Source organism: Heterodontus francisci, chromosome 18 (assembly GCF_036365525.1).
Source record: "Heterodontus francisci isolate sHetFra1 chromosome 18, sHetFra1.hap1, whole genome shotgun sequence".
Classification (NCBI taxonomy): Eukaryota; Metazoa; Chordata; class Chondrichthyes; order Heterodontiformes; family Heterodontidae; genus Heterodontus; species Heterodontus francisci.
The window spans coordinates 35,700,267-35,720,713 of record NC_090388.1 but is presented as its reverse complement, the minus strand read 5'-3'; the positions used below and the strand labels follow the sequence as shown (position 1 = coordinate 35,720,713).

General features: G+C 42.0%; 1 protein-coding gene across 1 annotated transcript in view; it reads right to left on the bottom strand.

Annotated features, from left to right (window-relative positions):
• The window catches only part of cttnbp2 (cortactin binding protein 2), a 223,908-nt gene that overhangs the window by 53,644 nt on the left and 149,817 nt on the right, over positions 1–20,447 (bottom strand). Inside the window, 3 exon segments of the mRNA XM_068050528.1 lie at positions 11,473–11,552; positions 13,985–14,080; positions 16,644–16,910. Coding sequence (XP_067906629.1) covers positions 11,473–11,552; positions 13,985–14,080; positions 16,644–16,910 — 443 coding nt within the window.

Sequence of the window (20,447 nt, the reverse complement as noted above, 5' to 3'; positions counted from 1 at the left end):
ATTTCTAACAAAATTTGACACTGAGCCACTTAAGGAGATATTTGATCAGTTTGCTTAAAGATGTGATTTTTAAGAAGTGTCTTAAAGGACGAGAGAGGTAGAGAAGCAGAGAGGTTCACAGAGGGATTTCCAGAATTTAGGGCTGGGTTGCTGAAGGCACGGCCAAGGATGGAGCAATTAAAATAGTGGATGTCCAAGATGCCGGAATTAGAAAAGCACAGAGATCTTGGGGTAAAAGCAAAATACTACAGATGCTGGAAATCTGAAATAAAAACAAGAAATGCTGGAAATACTCAGCAGGTCTGGCAGCATCGGTGGAGACAGAAGCAGAGTCAATGTTTCAGGTCAGTGACCCATCATCAGAACTGGCAAAGGTTAGAAATGGAATAGGTTTTAAGCGAATAAAGCAGGGATGGGGCAAGAGGTAACAAAAGAGCAGGTGTTGATAGGGCAGGGTCACAGAGAATAACTGACCAGAAGGCCATGGAGCAAAGGCAAACGGTATGTTAATGGTGTGTTGAAAGACAAAGTGCTAGTGGAGGGTGTTAATGGACAGAGAAATGAACAGCCCTGGCCCAAAGCACAAACATGTAAAAAAACAGAGGGCAGGCACATAGTAAGAAAAATGAATGCTGAAACAAACTAAAATAAAAAGAAAAAAGAAAAAAATAACTGAAAATAAAAAGGGAGGAATGTCATGCTCTGAAATTATTGAACTCAATCTTCAGTCCGGCAGGCTATAGCATGCCTAATTGGTAAATGAGATGCTGTACCTCGAGCTTGCGTTGATGTTCACTGGAACACTGCAGCAAGCCCAGGACAGAGATGTGGGCATGAGAGCAGGGGGGAGTGTTGAAAAGGCAAGCAACCGGAAGCTCGGGGTCATACTTTCGGACTGAGCAGTGGTGTTCCGTAAAGCGGTCACCCAATCTGCGTTTGGTCTCCCCAGTGTAGAGGAGACCACATTGTGAGCAGCGAATACAGTATACTAAATTGAAAGAAGCACAAGTAAATCACTACTTCACCTAAAAGGAGAGTTTGGGACCTGGGATAGTGAGGAAAGAGGAAATAAAAGTGCAGGTATCACACCTCCTGCTATTGCACGGGAAGGTGCCATGGGAAGGGGACGAGGTGTTGGGGGTAATGGAGGATTGGACCAGGGTGTCACGGAGGGAACAATCCCTTCGGAATGCTGACGGAGGAGTGGAGGGGAGGGGAAGATGTGCTTGGTAGCGGCATCACGCTGGATGTGGCGGAAATGGCGGAGGATGATCCTTTGGATGTGGAGGCTGGTGGGGTGGAAAGTGAGGACAAGGGGAACCCTGTCATGGTTCTGCGAGGGAGGGGAAGGGGTGAGAGTGGAGGTGCGGGAAGGAATCCTCGGTTGAGGAAAAAGAAAGATATATCAGAAGCGCTGTTATAGAAGGTTGCACCATCAGAACAGATACAACAAAGACAGAGAAACTAAGAGAATGGAATGCAGTCCATACAGGAGGCAGGATGTGAAGAAATGTAGTCGAGGTAGCTGTGGGAGTCAGTGGGCTTATAACATTAGTAGACAGCCTATCCCCAGAGATGGAGACAGAGAAGTCAAGGAAGGGAAGGGAAGTGTCAGAGATGGACCATGTAAAGGTGAGAGAAGGGTGGAAATTGGAAGCAAAGTTCATAAAGTTTTCCAGTTCAGGGCGGGAGCAGGAAATAGCACCAATACAGTTATCAATGTACTGAAAAAGAGAGTTGGGGGAGGGGGCCTGAGTAGGACTGGAACAAGGAATGTTTGACATATCCCACAAAAAGACATGCATAACTAGGGCCCATGCGGGTACCCATAGCAACGCCTTTTACTTGAAGGAAGTGAGTGGACTTGAAGGAGAAGTTGTTCAATGTGAGAACAAGTTCAGTCAAGTGGAGGAGGGTGGTGGTGGATGGGGACTGGTTGGGCCTTTGTTCAAGGAAGAAGTGGACAGCCTTCAAACCATCCTGGTAGGGGATAGAGGTGGAGAGATTGGATGTCCATAGTGAAGAGGCGGCAGTTGGGACCAGGAAACTGGAAATTATCAAAATGACGTAGGGCGTCAGAAGAGTTACGGATGTAGGTGGGAAGAGACTGGACCAGGGGAGAATAGATAGAGTCAAGATAGGAAGAAGTAAGTTCAGTGAGGCAGGAACAGGCTGAGACAATGCGTCTGCCGGGACAGTGCCGTTTGTGGATTTTAGGAAGGAGATCTTGGAGGGTTGTAGGGCTGGAGAGGGCTACAAAGATAGGGAGGGGGCAAGGTCATGGAGTGATTTGAAAACAAAAATGAGAATTTTAAAAGCAATATGCTTGCCAGACTGGGATCCAACGTAAATCAGTAGCATGAGGGTAATGGATGAATGGGATTTGGTGTGAGTTAGGACACAGGCAGCAGAGATCTAGTTGAGCTCAAGTTTATAGATGGCGGAAGATAGAAGGCCAACCAGAAGACGTCAGAATAGTCAAGTCTAGAGTTAATAAAGGAATGGGATGAAGGGTTCAGCAGCAGATGAGGTGAGGCTCGCGATGATACAGAGGTGGAACTAGGTGGTCTTGGTAATGGAGCAGAAACCAATCTCAGGGTCAAATATAACACCTAGGTTGTGAACAGTCTGCTTCAACCTGAGACAGCTGCCAAGCAGAAGGATGGAGTCGGTGGCTAGGGAATGGAGTTTATGACGGGACTGAAGACAATGGTTTGTCTTCCCATTGTTTAGTTGGAGGGAATTTCTGCTCATCAGTACTGGATGTTGGACAAGCAGCTTGACAATTTATGCACAGTGGAGCGATTGAGAAGCAGTGGTGAAATCGAGCTGGCGTTGCCAGCTTACACGTGGAACCTGATGCTGTGTTTTTTGGATGATGTTGCAGAGGGACAGCATCTAGGTGAGAAATAGGACGCAGCCAAAGACAGATCCTTAAGGAACCACCAGAAGCAACAGTGCAGGAGCAAGAAGAGAAGCCACTGCAGGTGACTCGCTGGCTACAACTGGATAAATAAAGATGGAAGCAGGTGACTGCAGTCCCACTCAGCTGGACGATAAAGTAGTTTGAGGAGGATGGAAGGATCACCCGTGTCAAAGACTGCAGCCAAGTCAAGAAGGATGAGGAGGGATAGTTTACCTTTGTCACAGTCTCAAGGGATGTCAACTGCAACATTGATGAAGGCCATTTCAATACAGTGATTGGTGGGATTCAAACATGGGGTTCCAAGAAACATGGGCACAGATTTGGGAGGTGTCAGCCTGTTCAACGATTTTGGAGAGGAAAGGGAGGTTGGAGGGGCTGTAGTTTGCAAGGACAGGGGGTCAAGAGTGGGTTTTTCTGACAGCAGATTTCAAGGCAAGAGGAACAGTATCTGAGGGAAGAGAACAGTTAATAATATCAGCTAATGAAGGGACCAGGAAGAGAACTTCTGCGACTCCCGAGGCCATGGAAGATCAGGGAGCACAACTCCCAAGGCAGAAGATCAGAGATTTGAACTCCTGAGGCAGTGGGAAACTATTCATTGATGCACTCCGTAAATTTCCCAATTTCCTGTCCATCCGAGTGAGCAATACAAAATTAAGTCTCACAGTGAGGAAAGACACTCAACTAATGTGGACCTCAACTTTATACAGTAAATGCAATATTTGTAAACTCTGGAAAGTGTCAATCAAATATCATGTGACCAACCCTCCAGTACAACATTCAGAGTTGGCAGCCAGATAAGAATCTTGCAGCTGTTCTAATATCAGTCGTAACCTTGTTATGACCAGGTAAGAAAGGCGTCTTGGGGTCCTTCTCAGCCTTCACCTGGTCTTACCATAACAGGGTTTAATTTTAAACACATGGTGTTTTTTTAGCTCCCCTTTGGTGAATCCTCATTCATCATATTCCAATTATAAGGCAAGGAAACCATCACAAACAGGTCTCTTTAGGTTTAAATTTAAGTTTATTAAATTTAAACTTTAATTCAGTTGATGACTACAGATACATGAAGCGCCCCCACTAGCATGCATACGTGATACACACATGCAAATAAAGAAAGAAAAGAGAAGGAAAATAAAGTGAAAAGTTTGAGGTAATATCTGGAGTTTTTGTTACAGTTCTTCGAGCTCACTGTAGAGTCCTTGATTGTAGGCAGTTCTTGCTTTTCGTTTGGGTCCAGTATTCTTCTTAAACCTTGTTCGCTGTAGGAGACTTTTCTCTCTTGGGGTTCATGTGTTTTCAGTGGATTCAGAGGCTTGTGAAAAGAGATGGGAGCAGACAAGAGAGATCTTCTCAGTCCAGGAGCAAACAGACACACACTGTTCAAAGTGTTTGTACAATTCAGAAAAATCCAGGGTGCCAAGCAGGTTAGTCATGTGACGAACTGGTCTGACCACGTCTTGGATTGCATCACCTTGGCCGTCTCTGGAATGCTCATCTTACACACAATACCTGGTGATCAAGGTCCATTGTGGGTTGAATGTGTCAGGGAATGGCCCTTTGTCCTTCCAAATACTATCTGTTAATATGCAAATGTATTTTCCAGCCACGGCTGATCTGTTTAAAAAGTCCTTCCTTCACTCCAGTAACAGTTTAAAATCAATGTTCATGTCAAAATTAATGTGCCTCATTCTTGGCAAGTGGGGGCCTAGCATGCCACCTCCACACCCAGCGGAATGAAATGCAATTTGAGAAAAGGCGCATGGGCGGCACAGTGGCGCAGTGGTTAGCACCGCAGCCTCACAGCTCCAGCGACCCGGGTTCGATTCTGGGTACTGCCTGTGTGGAGTTTAAAAGTTCTCCCTGTGACCGCGTGGGATTCCGCCGGGTGCTCCGGTGTCCTCCCACAGCCAAAGACTTGCAGGTTGATAGGTAAATTGGCCATTGTAAATTGCCCCGAGTGTAGGCAGGTGGTAGGGGAATTGAGGGGATGTGGTAGAAATATGGGATTAATGTAGGATTAGTATAAATGGGTGGTTGATGGTCGGCACAGACTCGGTGGGCCGAAGGGCCTGTTTCAGTGCTGTATCTCTAAATAAATAAATTTCATTAAAAGGGTCGAGAGAAAATATAAGATACAGAAAAAACCCATGCATTTCTCTCATTCATTCACAAATCCTGAAACTTATTAAATTCGCCCCCTTTTTGGCATCTCAATAAACATGTGGTTCATTTTTGGGGAAGTTTCTCTTCCGTTTGCCCATTACCATGGCTGCCTAGGGTCTTTGTTTCTGCTGAGGTAATTTTTTTTCCTCAGGAGAGTCAGTAGAGGGCAGGTCTATCCTGAACTCTCCTTCAATACTTTGCTGAGTCATGCAAAGGCTTTTGACTTTAGGGGGATGGGTGGTTTTCTTTCTTCTGACTGTGGGGGAGGATTTTCTGCTAACCTCCCCTTTGTCCCAGAGGACACTCCTGCCTGCAGGTATTTGTGCAGACATTACTGCACGTCCCTGTGGCACGTCGACTAGGTGAGGCATCACCCTCATTGTTTCTCTTCCCCCTAGAAGTCTTTCTTTGTCTCTGCAGGTTCCTGTAAATGCTACTGGGAACTCTGGTGGGGTGTTACCAGTGTCTGCATTTACATAGGAGGATGCAGGGTCTAACTTTTCACATTTTTTGGGGTTGGTTGACCGGTCTGTAGGGGTTTTCATCCGGAATTCCTCCCGGACTTCCTTTAACCTGCCCTCTTGGTCACTTTTCCCCTTGCCTGTCTAACCTTTTGCCAGCCTTGTGCCTGCCTGTCCCCTTTTGTTCTCGGCGGGGATCCCTTACAGTTCACCAACCCTCTGCTGGAGGGTTCTTTCTAACACTGGGGGGGGTACAGGTTTCACTGTAGGTTGGAGTTTCCCCTGAACCTGGCAACTCCTGCAGTACTCCACCACATCTTTGTGCAGTTTTGGCCAGTCAAACTGCTGTCTTATGCAGTGTGTTCCAGATCCTAACCATTTGGTGTGTAAAAAAAATTTCCTCATGTCGTCTTGGTTCTTTTGCTAATCGCCTTAAATTGGTGTCCTCTGGTTCTTGATCCTACCGCCAATGGGAACAGTTTCTCTCTATCTACTCTGCCCAGATCCTCATGACTTTGAACACCTCTATTAAATCTCCTCTCATCCTTCTCTTCTCTGAGGAAAAGAAGTGCAACTTCTGCAATCTATCTATATAACTAAACTTCCTCATCCCTGGAGCCATTCTTGTAAATCTTTTCTGCACCCTGTCTAAAGCCTTCAAATCCTTCCTAAAGTGTGGTGCCCTTGGACACAATATTCCAGTTGAGTTCAAATCAATGTTTTATAAAGGTTCATCATAACTTCCTCGCTTCTACACTCTATGGCCGGAATTTTACTCTTGTTGGAGGGGAGCCGTCCACCAACCGAAAAGTTGGGTGGCAATCCTGCCTCTGCCGGGCCTGGATGTCAACACCGCATTTTACGGTCCCCAGGCACTGAATTGGTCTGAGCCAGGACTTCCACCTCATTGAGGCAGGAAATCACACCTAATGGAGCTGCTGGCCAATCAGTAGGCCAGCAGCGCCACCATGAGCGGTGGCCACTGCTGGGACTGCAACCGAGCTTCAAGATGAAGAGGAAGGACTTCCCTGGAAAAGAGGTGGGTTTTTGGGGCCTCGCCAGGGGTGATCGGCTGAGCTTCAGTGAGGCTGGGGGGGGGCATGCTGGGCGTTGTTGGGGCATTGGGGGCGGACCTCCATTGGGCACATGGTGCCCGATCAGGAGGCCCCCCCCCACAGCCCGCAAGATGACATCTTACTGGCAGCTTTTCTCAGAACTGGGCTACCCACTTGCCAACGGTAAAATCCCCGTGGATTGGTCTTGGGCAGGCGGGCGGCCTTTTTCACTGCCACCCCATGTAAAATGGTGGCGGAGGTGGGAGTGGGTCAGGAACTGCACCCCCACCCCCCCCCCCCACCCCCCGAGCTTCCCACTTCATTTTATGTCAGCCCCACCACCTGCCCGCCACCATTCCGCTCTTTGGGGGGGGGGTGGGGGGTGGAATTCCGGCCTACGCCTCTATTTATAAAGCCCAGAATCCACTATACCTTTTTAACCACTTTCTCAACACGCCCTGCCACCTTCAACTATTTGTGCACATATACGCGCAGGTCACTCTGTTCCTGCACCCCCTTTAGAATTGTACTCTTTATTTTGTATTGTCTCACCTTGTTCTTCCTACAAAAATGTATCACTTCACACTTTTCTGCATTAAAATTCATCTGCCATGTGTCTGCCCAATCCACCAGCCTGTATACGTTCTCATGAAGTCTATCGCTATCCTTCCGACAGTTTACAATACCTCCAAGTTTTGTGTCATCTGCGGATTTTGAAATTTTGCCCTTTACACTCAAGTCCAGCTCATTCATATGCATCAAGAAAAGCAATGGTCCTCGTACCCAACTCCTGGGGAACCCCACAATATACCTTCCTCCAGTCTGAAAAACAATTGTTCACCACCACTCTGCTGCCTGCCCTTCCGGCTTCAACTTTGCTGGCAAGCCTATTATGTGACACTTTATCAAATGCCTTTTGAAAGCCCCTGTACACCACATCAACTGCATTACCCACATCAACCCTCTGTGTTACTTCAACAAAAAACTCAAACCAAGTTAATTAAATACAATTTGCCTTTAACAAATCTGTACTGGCTTTCATTAATTAATCCACAGTTGTCAACCCAAATCCTACCATGTGTGCATTCCACCAAATACTCCAATTAAGTAATTGATTTTAGTTAAATCACATGTACTTTGTCCAAGGTTATATCTAATTAGAAGATTTTATGATCTGTACTAACTAGATCCAAAGGTCAGTCATCAAAAAGATTTAGACTCCATGTTATGCTACTGTGACTCATACTGCATCTTCTCCCAATGGTCATTTCTAATCTCGCAGTATTCTGAAAAAATATTTTCAAATAGAATAACTGAACCACAGCGGAAAAGACTAACATCTTCTAAGACACACGCCCCATTGACGTTACTTAATTACATAAAGATCTTGCTTACATGCTATTCCGATTTAGCATTGGGAGTAAAGAAAAATGAGATTTTCCAAAATCTGCAACACTTTGAGAAACTTTTCCTGAATTTTTGATAAGTCTCTTAAATATTGAAAACTTAATTATTGAAGAGGAAATTAATTTCAGTGCAAATCTTTCCTCAGAAAATTATATACTCTTCACTATTATCTTCATTTGTACTTGTCGGATCAGAAGATAATGACATGGAACACAATTTGTTTACAATCTGCAGAAAGCTTTGTGGACAGAGAACAATGGATGGCTGAGTAGAAAAGGCTGTAATTTAACAGAGGGGTGCAGGAGGAGTCAAACTGTGAGTACAGCTTGTTTAGTGCAAATTACAACTGTAAACCAGAGATTAAATATGCCTTCTGACCAATCATTGAAATATATATTAAAGACAGACTTCTTCACAAAATGAACAAATCTACCAAAATAATCTGAGGTATGGCGACTTATTATTTTAGAAATTACTCTTTTACTACAGAATAGTTGCACAACAAAAGCCATTTTTGTGGCCAAAATTACATGGGATTAAGGATTTTTATGCGTCAGAAGCAACTCTGGAATTTCAAGCCAGTTTTTGAACATCTGATAAATATATCAAACACTTAGTAAGAAGTCTAATTAAGATCGCTTCAGGAAATTCACCCAAAAATCACAGGTTCAATCAAGTAAAATTATACTGTAACAAAAACAAGAAATGCTGGATTCACTCAGCAGGTCTGGCAGCATCTGTGGAAAGAGAAGCAGAGTTAACGTTTCGGGTCAGTGACCCTTCTTCGGAACTCCGAAGGTTCCGAAGAAGGGTCACTGACCCGAAACGTTAACTCTGCTTCTCTTTCCACAGATGCTGCCAGACCTGCTGAGTGAATCCAGCATTTCTTGTTTTTGTTTCAGATTTCCAGCATCCGCAGTATTTTGCTTTTATAAAATTATACTGTATATATGAGCAGCTGGTAAATAAAGATGAATCTTGCACAGGCAGAAACTTAGCATAGCAGCAAAGTGGATTTTTCTTTAAAACCTCTATCAATAAATCTGTTGGTTAAATTTTCCCATTAAGGGAATTGAAACATAAACTTCCGTGTCAAGATCAGCCAAGTAATCAGCTATATCTCACCAGCAGTACTATATCAGTTTCTGTTGCCTGATATATTGCCACAATAAAATGATACAATAAAACACTTCAGGTGATCCTCAAGACCAAATTTCAGTTCCTACTGACTTAAAAGGCAAAATCTGTTGGTACAAATTTTTGAAACAGTTTCCACTACAAGTTGTATCTGTGTGGCATAATTAACAATAGAAATCACCTTACACTGCTTCACAAAGGCATAATCAAAAAAATGGATGCTGACCCAAAGAAGGAAATATTAGGAAGGGTGACCAAAAGCATCTTCAAAAAGTAAGCTTTAAGGAGTATCTTAAAAAAGACAAGGGATGTAGACAAGCAGAGGGGCTGAGGAAAGAAAAACCATGAAAAGCAATCTACTGGAGGCCAATGAAATAAGTTACAAAAAGCATAAGACTTGTCATGGGATTTCATGGAACACCTCACTGGCATTAGTTATTATTTACAAAAATTGGAAGGTTGGTCTTTTAAATTTGCTATTTTTGGGGCAGAATGACTGAGTGGTTACCACATTTTCTGATTTCTGGGATCTCAGTTGAATTCCATTCAGATTAATGACATGAAATCTCTTCATTTTTTTCCTTCCTATTCTATCTAATCTTGAATATTGATGTAGTTTCTGTCTCAGCCACTACTTCTGGAAGTGAATTGCACAGCCTCATCACTCTAAATAAGTTTTTCCTGCCCAGTTATAAATCGCATAACCAATTAAGTGTCTATGGTCCCTCACAAAACTTCTCGTACTGGAAATAGTCTGATTCTATCTATCTTGTCCCATCCTTTCAAAATTTTAAATATTTCCATCATATTATCCTATAATCTGGGTTGTTCCAAGGAAAATGTCCACATTTTTCAAGGTTTCTTTGTATTTCTATTTCTTCATACTAGGCAGCATCCTAGTGAACCTGCACTGTGCCCTCTCTAAAACTTCAATATTCTTCCTAGAATGTGGGGCCCAATATAGTACTCTGAGGTCTTAAGGTTTTGTATAAGAAGAAAGAACTTGCATTTATCTAGTGACTTCCATGATCGCAGGACATCTCAACATGCCTCAGAGCCAATTAAGTGCTTTGTGTTATAGGCTTATGATTATTTCTTAGTTTTTATATGTCTTGTGAACCTGATCCCCTAAATACCTCTGTACTTTCCCAGCACCAGCCTACTTCAATTCAAAATATAATTACTGTTGGCTTTGTTTAACCAAAATGTATTACTTCATGCTTACTGACAATGAATTCTATCTGCCACTTTTTAGCCCATTCCCCATTTTATCAATATCCCTTGCAACCTCTTTAGTCTTTTGGTTTAACTACATCTAATATTTTGCTATCATCTGCAAATTTCAATCCCATCTCTCTAGGCCTATATGCAAATCTGATGTACAGAGCGAACAGAAATAGCCCCAGATCTATGAAGTTCGCCAAACATGATTGTTCCTTTTGCAATCCGGACTAGCTACTTCTATTTTCTCTCCAAGTATGTGGCAATTTCATCCTTAATTAAAATTACCCTAGCAAAGCAACTAACCTAACCAGCCTGTGGTTACTGAGATCAGCACGTTTCTTTTTTAAAGCAGGTAATACATCGGTTGCTCTCCAGTCCTCCAGCAGACATTCACATGCCATACAGCTCCGAAATATAATTGTTAGAGCTGTGGCAATTTCTTCCCCTATCTCTCAATATCACAAGATGCATCCCCCATCACCTCGTCTTCCTTTAGCCTAACCAACATATCTAAAACTTGCCTTTTATCCATCATAATGTCATTCATCTTACTCTCAACTACTTGAGGATTTACCTCCTTTCCAATATTTGTGAAGTCAAATGGCATGCTCTCTTATGGGCTGCCAAAGGGATCACAGCAGAACATGTCCTCTCCCTAACACTGATATGGGAACTGTTAGATCACATACAGATTATTCCATGCTTACTTTCTATAAAATACAGGCTACAGGGGACTGAATTTACTTAATACATTAGATGCTTCTCTCGACAATCACAACATAACTTGGAACATCGTTGTGAATAAAATATCTCCCCAGCAGATCTTTCAAATGCCAGTTTGTAAGGAAATACATTAGAAAACTACAAACTAATCCTTGGAACAGTTCCATGGGCCAATATTTTACAGTTCAAATATTTAACCATAGAATCACCTTCACCATTAGTCAAACAAAATTTCTCAAATGATAATTGTTTATACTTAGGCTCTGCTCAGGTATAGATGCTTCTCAAACAAAAATTGTTGAAATTTAGTGTATTTCAAATTCAAGAAAAGCAATATAACATATTGCAAACTAAACAAGTAATTCTAACATACCAGCCTGAGATAGTTCTGAAGTACATAGACAGGGATAAGAGAGGCGTAAACCATGCTGTCAAGGCAACCCTCCTGCAAATCTGTTAAAAATGAAGTGTTAGTACAACAAAAATATATCCTTGAATATTCACACATATATATACATATTATACACACACATTAACCAGCTTTAGACCATGGCAAATTCACAAGATGCACAAGAGAACAAAAGTACAGAAACATGAAGTTAAAAAAAAATGACAACAAAAACAGCAGGGAAGATTTTAATCAATGCTCACTACATATGGGGAGTTTTACCCACCGCAGAAGCAGAAATTGCAGGTGCTCAGTGCAAAGTTTTCTATCCATAAATATAAATGGGCAAAAAATCACAGGCACTGCACACAGGATTTCCTTATTTATGTGGCTGATAGATGAGGTTCCCCTTTGGTTGCCAACATTCATAAAATTTGCACCGACAACCATCATCTTGATGAAACTTGAGTGGCTCTTGGCTATCCTAACAGGGACAGTGTAAATGTTACTGGACCCAATAAATACATACAAATAGCATTCAGAAAATATACTTTTCTAGCAATGGCTAAACATCACTACAATTAAGCTATAATGGAAAAATTGTAACAGAATAATGGGTTATCATTAAGGAAGAGATGCTTCAGGTACAGACTAGCTACATCCCAACAAGGGCGAAAGGTAGGGAAACCAAAAACAGGGCTCCTTGGATGATGAGGGAGAAAGAGATTATGATAAAACCAAAAATAGAGGATGTATGATGCATATCAGGTGAATTCTTCAAGGAGCAGTGCTGGGACCACTGCATTTTTTGCTATATATAAATGACTTGGATCTTGGAACACAGTAGAATTTCAAAATTTGCCGATGATACCAAACTTGGAGGTGAGACAAAGAGTGAGGATGATACAAACTGCCTGCAACAGGACATGGATAGGCTAACGAAACAAGCAGACAAGTAGCAGAAGGAATTTGAGACAGACAAGCGTGAGGTGATTCCTTTTGGTGGAAGGGATAGGATGAGGCAATGTAGAGTTAATGGCACAGTTCTAAAGAGTATGCAAGAACAGAGGGACCTGGGGGTGCATGTGCATCAATCTTTGCAGGTGGCAGGACATATTGAGAGTGGTTAGCAAAGCTTATGAGATCTTGGGCTCCACAAATAGAGTACAAAAGCAGGGAAATTAGGCTGAACTTTTAAAGCTCTGGTTAGGCCCCAATCAGAGTATTGCCTCCAGTTCTAGTCACAACACTTTGGGAAAGATGTGAGGGTCCTGGAGGGGGTGCAGAGGAGATTTACCAGAATGGTTCCAGGGATGTGGGATTTTAGTTACAAGGTTAGGTTGTAGAAAAATTGGTGTTGTTCTCCCTGGAACAATGGAGATTGAGGGGAGATTTGATAGAGGTGTACAAGATTATGACAGGCTGAGATAAGTGAGACAAGGAAAAACTGTTCCCATTAACTGATGGTACAAGGACGAGAGGGTCACAGATTGAAGGTTTTGGGAAAGAGATGGAGGGGGAATGTATGGAAGAACATTTTTTACACAGCGGGTGGTAATGACCTGAAACTTGCTGCCCATGAGGGTGGTGGAAGCGGATGGCAATGATTTCAAAAGGAAATTGAATGGGCACTTGAAAGAAATAATCATGCAGGGCTACGGGGATTGGGCGGGGGGAGTGGGACTGACTGGACTGAGCTGGCATGGACTTGATGGGCCGAATGACCCCTTTCTCTGCTTTAAATGACTCTGACTCTATATGGGATGGTGAATGAAGAACAAAAGATTAACCAACTTTTGGTTAAAGGAGACCCCCCTCATATTAGGGGAAATGTCAAAAATACAACTTCTTTTTGCTTTCACTGTACTACTCTCAATGTTCTGTAATTGTGAAACTAAATACACAATGCATTAAATGATTTTATGGATTCTCCCACCTTTAGAACATAATAAAATGAATATCTATATACTCTTCAATGTCTAGGATGTACTTAAAAAATGTCTCAAACCATTTTTTACTGCCACACTAGCACAAGAGTCTCCTAAAGCATTGCTCACAGCATCTACTATCCACCGTAGTAGCAGCTTGATCCTAGATCTAATTCCTACTGTACTTGACAATATGTTCAGCCACTACATCCCCCACCCGAAAATGCATATAATTCACTGAAATGTAAACAAATATACTCAAAGATGTATGCATTCAACTGAGAGGTACAGTGAACATATAGAAAAAGAGTTATAAACTCTACAGTAAAGTTGAACAAAAAACATTGTTAAAACAAGCGGAAGGAATAATCAAAACCAAATATTTAATCATTTTAAGTAAAAGGCTTGTGATTGTTGCTGAAAGTGACAACAGAGTAGCTTGCTAAGGCATGATTGGGTGAATAGCCTATGTGCTTATTTCTATGATTCAATCCTATGATTTTATAAGTAAAGGACATGGATAGTAACAATTGTGTTACATAAGGTAATAGCAACAGAAGATGTCTGACCATTTAAGAATACTGTAACAAAGTTATTTTGACTCCAGTTTACCAGCGACCAAGGAGAGGATATCAAACATTGTCCAGGTTTCCAAATTTTATCACCTGTGGGGGGGCAGAAAAAAAAAATTTGGGTTGCAGTGCCACAATTCAGTAACAGAACTCTTCACCACCTCCACTTTATCTATCTGCAATAACCCCAAGGCATTAGGAAACAAAATGATGCATCACACTTGGGTAAGCAACAGCAAGATACATCCTACCATGTTGCCAGATGAAACACAGAGGATTCATCTACACGGAGCACAGGAAGCTGAGAGCAAATTGGTCTGGAGTTTGCTGCAGGTGTGGAGATTGTGGGATAAGAGATGTGCAATTCAGCTTTTAGGAGTTTTACTTTTGAATTACTTGTACGAAAGAGAAATCTAACTTATGCTTACACATCAACTCAGCATTGAAAGGCTAAAGTCACAGTGCAAACACATATTCAAACTGTTAACCATTGCTCTTACTGATGCAAAAATGAGTAGCAAATCTGACGTACAAAACAAAATATATACTTTTCTTAAAAAATACATAAAGTAATGAGAGAACACAAAGTTAAAGTAAAATTTTAGACTTTGCAGGTAGTTCTCTAACTTTCTGAAGATTTTTTCTTTTCATTATGTCAACAACTGTGCTTTTCCTGATTTTAAGCAAAGCATCCTGGCATTTGGTCTTAAAATATACAGGGGCAAAAAAAGATGAATTTTTGCGACAAAAATCACTGCACTCATGCCCCTTCCACCTTGGAGTGGTCCTGATTGTTAACATCTATGATGTTCCTGAAGATAAATGATCTGCAGAATCAATTGCAGTGGAGACCCAGATTTTCATGGGTTTTTTGATTTGTCTTCAGATGATCTACCTTCCCTGACCCATGATACACGCTGAGGCAGTTTGACATGTCAAGCTTATTTACACTGTGTTGTAAAAAGTGTAATAGTGCAAACATGACAATTTTCAAATCTGCTGCTATATGCTCAAACCCACCAAATCCAATTTGTTTTATTCATAGGGCAACTGAAAGAACAATCTTTGATCTTGTCACTTGTCTTCACTTTCCTGTAGATCAAGTGGAGTCCAACTCAGATCTGGTCTGCTGTAGATACAGTAGAGCAGAGGCAAATGATGATATAACTGAACTGGACCAGCCACACAAATGCTAAGTCTACCAGAGCAGGTGAGGGGCTGGGAATTCTGTGGCAAGTAACTCACCTCCTGACTCCCAAAGCCTGTCCACCATCTACGAGGCATAAGTCAGGAGTGGTGCTGGAATACTCTCCATTTGCTTGGATGGATGCAGCTCCAAAAACTCTCAAGAAGCTCGACACCATCCAGGATGAAGCAGCCCGCTTCATTGGCACCCCATCCACCACCTTCAACATTCACTGCCTTCACCACAGACACACAGTGGCAGCAGTATGTACCATCTACAAGATGCACTGCAGCAACTCACCAAGGCTCCTTCGACAGTACCTTCCAAACCCACGACTCTTACCACCTAGGAGGACAAGGGCAGCAGATGCACGGGAACATCACCATCTGAAAGTTTCTCTCCAAGCTGCACACCATCCTGACTTGGAACTATATCACCATTCCTTCACTGTCACTGGATGAAAATCGTGGAACTCCCTTCCTAACAGCACTGTGGGCGTACCTACACCCCAAGGACTGCAGCGGTTCAAGAAGGCAGCTCACCACTATCTTCTCAAGGGCAATTAGGGATGGGCAATAAATGCTGGCCTAGCCAGCAATACCCACATCCCATGAACAAATAAAAAAAAGGAGCACTTCCCATGGAGGTTCATTTGGCATTTATCTCCTAAAGCTCAATTTATATGGTAGAAGAGCTATTAATTCAGGGAAGAAACCCACACAATGCTCGATGAGATCATAAAATATTTAGTTTAAAGAGAAAACTTGATTGTTTAAAACTAGACCAGCAAAGGGTCACAGTTGTAACTGTATGCTAGAATGAGCAGAAAATTGCAGTCATACATTAAAGTCAAGAAAGCATGAAAGAGGGATGATGTAAATATTACCAATATATGCATCTTCTAGTGTACACTCCGTGTAGTGTGCATCAAGTTTCAGGCACAGGTTGCAGTACAGCAGGTCTTGTGTCAATGACCAAATATCACAAAGCAAAATATTGAAAGTTTCATTTCACTTTCTCTCATTCTAACACTAAAACTTTGGACTGTACAGTATTAAATAAGCAAGAATAACTTGCATTTATGTAACACCTCTAATGTTGTAAAACCTAACAAGGTGCTTCACAGGAGTGTTATCAAACAAATTTTGACACTGAGCCACATAAGGAGATATATTAGGAGAAGCGATCAAAAGCTTGCCCAAAAATGTAGGTTTTAAGGAGTATCGTAAAGGAGGGTAGCGAGGCGGAGAGGTTTAGGGAGACAATTCCAGAGCTTATGGTCGAGACAGTTGAAGGCATGGCTGCCACTGGTGAAGTGATGAATTCTGGGGCCAGAATTGGAGGAGTGCATTCAGCTCAAAATCAGATAGTTAGCAACTTTATAAAAGTACCTGTTCCTTTTAAGCATTCTGTGAAACATGAGGTATTTAAACAGCAATCATTTTTCAGCTGCTACACATGAATATATACCTATTTCAACAGCAGATATGCCACTTGAAATAAAGTCGCATTCGGTATTATTCAGAAATGTTGAAGCCTCTAACGATTCCCATCCATCCATGACAGTTCTGAAGTGGTTCTTAAGTGTCACTGTCACAGCTTTAGAGAAGTCATCCCAGGTAGTCAGTTTGCGGATGATCAGGCTGCCAATTGTAATGTTATTTTCAATATGTTCTGTACTGCTACAAACCTGTTCACTGTGTTTCACGGAAATCTGCAGCAGTACCTTGCGAGCATCTGGAGGATGAAATGTACAAGCAAGGAAATATAATCAAACTGCAATTATGCAGTTACATTACATATACACATGTATAAAGACGTCACACCACAGTTGCAATCACCATGAAGCTGACTGCTTAAATTAAAAGCAAAATCTTGTCCTGAGACAGAAAAACCCTCATATCGAAATATGCAGCATAAAATCTTTGAAACCAACTTTGTTGAAATATGTATTCCAAAAAGGAGCTTTGCTAATTAACCAATCATAACCTGATGTGGAGTCTGATTTAATACAGTGACTCATCTCCACCTGAGCCATGATATATAACAAATCAATATTAAGTTAATAATAGAGAGAGAGAATTCAAATAACTCTCATTTTAGGTCACATCTGTGATTCTTCCCAGGTATTTAAAAGGCATCTCATCAATAATGTTAATGGCAAAATTCAATGGAGGAGGCTTTCCATTGTTAACATTACTGACACACTAAAATAAAATCAACGGGCTGGATTTTATATGGCCACTGTCGAGTGCGGCGGTGGCCATAAAAGATGGCTGCACGTACGCGCGGCATTCACTTGTGGAGCCAGTGCGCTCTTAAACGCGGCAGTTCATTAATATGCCTGGAGCGGATGGCCCCGCCCCCACCCTGATGGCGGGGAGGGGCCGGGCGAGTTGCCCCCGGCAATGGCATCCGGTGCCATGGCGCAGGCGCCATTTTCAAAGGACTCAGAGCCCTAAATGACAATATAAATCTTAAAGGAACAGCTAATTTATAATTATTAGAAGTAATTTAAAAAATCTTTTCAGGCTCCCTTCCACCTCCCAATTGCATTCCATCATTCCTGCCCTTCTGCAGCCCCCCCACCAATTCCCCGAAACACTTACCTTGAATAGATGAGCTCACCCCTGCACCTCCGCAAAGTTCAGAACCTTTTCCCTTTACCCCTTCCCAATACCCGTAGACCAATCAAATAAGTCTGACCCCGCTCCCCCCTATCCACAGGTGTCACACCACGTTTCCCCGGACGGGGATTTGAAGGCATGGTAGTGCCAGCCACCCAGATGAAGATCGCAGCGGTATGTCAGAAGGTGACGGGAACATCATTACCTAAGGTATATAAATTAATTTGAATATTTAAATGGTGGTCCCATCGCCGAGCGGCGGGGAGGCTGCCACGAGATTGGGACGGGTCCTGCCGCTTCGAGGCCGGTGGCGGGCCTCTTCTGGAGCAATCTTCATTCTCTCCCTTCCCCCCCAGCCCCGCCACTGTTCCCGACATCGAGCGCTCTATAAAATTCAGCCCAATGGGTTCCCCATTGGATGGCTAGGCGACTGGTCAAACATTTCAGTTTTTTTTTTGGCTTTATCTTTTCTTCATTAAGATGTGGGATGTTAATGCGAAGGAATGGAACACTTTACCACTGGACACCTAATGTCAGTATCAAGCATTCCCAACGTCAAGAATGACGAGGCAGAGTAAAGTTCCCTCTTCAGAATTCTGACAACGTTCGCTACCTCAACCTTCAAAACATTATGTCTCCTGCACTACTGTGGTAGTGCCAGACCATACAATCTTTGTGGCCTTACTGAGTGAGACTTGCTCCCACATTCTGCTGTAAGCAAATTTAGGAAAACCATAATGGGAATGTGCAACTCATTTAACTTAGAAACTCAAGTATCTAGTGTGTATAGAGTGAGCAAATTAGTCAGAGACAGGGTAGGGAGAAGGCTTCAATTTCTGCACCAGCAAGTAGATAAAGCAGTTTGTTATTAATTCAGACATTGACCTGCATGCATTGCTTTCTGGGACAGCATCACAGCTCCAGCTGTTATACTTGGCAGTAGCATGGTGTTGCTGTACTGTCAGACTGCTCACTATGGGTGTCTGGAGATACAGCAGCTAACTGAGGTATCATAGCAGCAAGAATTCAGAATAGAATCCTGATAATATTTAACAGAGAATAAGTATGTCTGATCCATGGCTACTCACTCGACCTGAAAATGACCAAGAAACTGGCATGAAATGCAACCTCTGTTGGCTTACCAAAGACATCGTTGCAGTCATACACCTCTGTTCTCCCAAACTTTGAGACAGATCTACTTTTTGTCATGCCAACACAACCCTGAGCTATAGCAATCAGGAAAAAACTGAACAGTAGTAAATGGGGCAGTATTTTTTTTTTAAAAAGACAACTGCGGTTACCACAAAGAAAAATCAACAAGGTAATCTTTTAAGGTGGTATGATATGGGTTGTTAAAGCTGAAGTGAAGCAAGCACAGTCAGTATTAGTTTGTGATTTTGGGGCCGTCATTAAGAAAAGTCACAATTCCAGCCTGGCTCAAACACTACAGATATAACAGGGATGTAGAACACCAAGATTGCTACAAAAAATGCCTTGATGTTTCCCATATTGCAGATACTTGAAATGACCCTTCAATGCAGGAACGTGGAACAGTAATCCAAGTACTTAAAGGAAGAAGTCCTCCCAGGAAGTGCCAGCTATAAGTGCATATTAAAGGCTACACCTATTGAATGTTGCATTAAGATTTAAATTACCCTCATGACTCTGGATGGTGTTATCAAATAATATAAATTGAAGTTTATGCAATAATTGATTGTTTCATACTACTGACTGACTAGCTTTTTATCAAGCTACAGCTACTTTACACAACAGAATTGGTTAATGTGGAAGTAACGGCAAAACACTGCAGATGCGGGAATCGGAAATAAAAACAGAAAGTGCTGGAAATACACAGCAGGTCGTGCATCAATCTGTGGAGAGAGAAACAGAGTTAATGTTTCACTTATAACTCAGTTTCTCTCTCCACTGATGAATGTGCAGTCTGTGTGCAAAATTCATTTTTGTCCAGTTACATAAACAAAGCACAACATAGCCTTGTTTCTATTCAATTCCAAGTTAAAACCTATCTTCAAGTTGTAGTACAACAAATCATTGCACTTCATATAAAAAGTAGTTACAAACATCAAAAATTCACAGAAAATCACTCACAGGTTAAATTATGAAAGTCCTAAAGTTGGACAAGTCAATGTTATTTTTTTCAAACTAAAGGACCTGCATCTACCACAGAACATGCAGAGTTCAGCATAGACCAAACACCAGAGTTTCCTAGAGAAAAGAACTTGCGGTGTGGCAATATTCTCTGCAGTGGAATGTTGCAGGGTCATATATCAAAACAACTGAAATTTAAAATCATTTTAGAGCAATTTAAATAGTAATCTGATACAATATGGCTATTTCCTATATTTGCTGAAGTATTTAAGCCCCACCTCTAGGAAACAATGTGTGTCACATCACATGTTAAACAGAACAAGGCACTTCACAATCACTACAGTAGAAAGGAAATTCCACAATTCTAAACAGCATGCAACAGAAGCTTAATTACCAAAGTATGTTGAAATCATTTTGTTTGCGTGGATCATCCTTTTCAAAATAACAGAAACTGTATCAATATATTTGGATACAATGTAACAGCAATAAATCAGTGCATGGATGACAAACTAAGAGCACCTTAAAAGCAGTGCTAAAA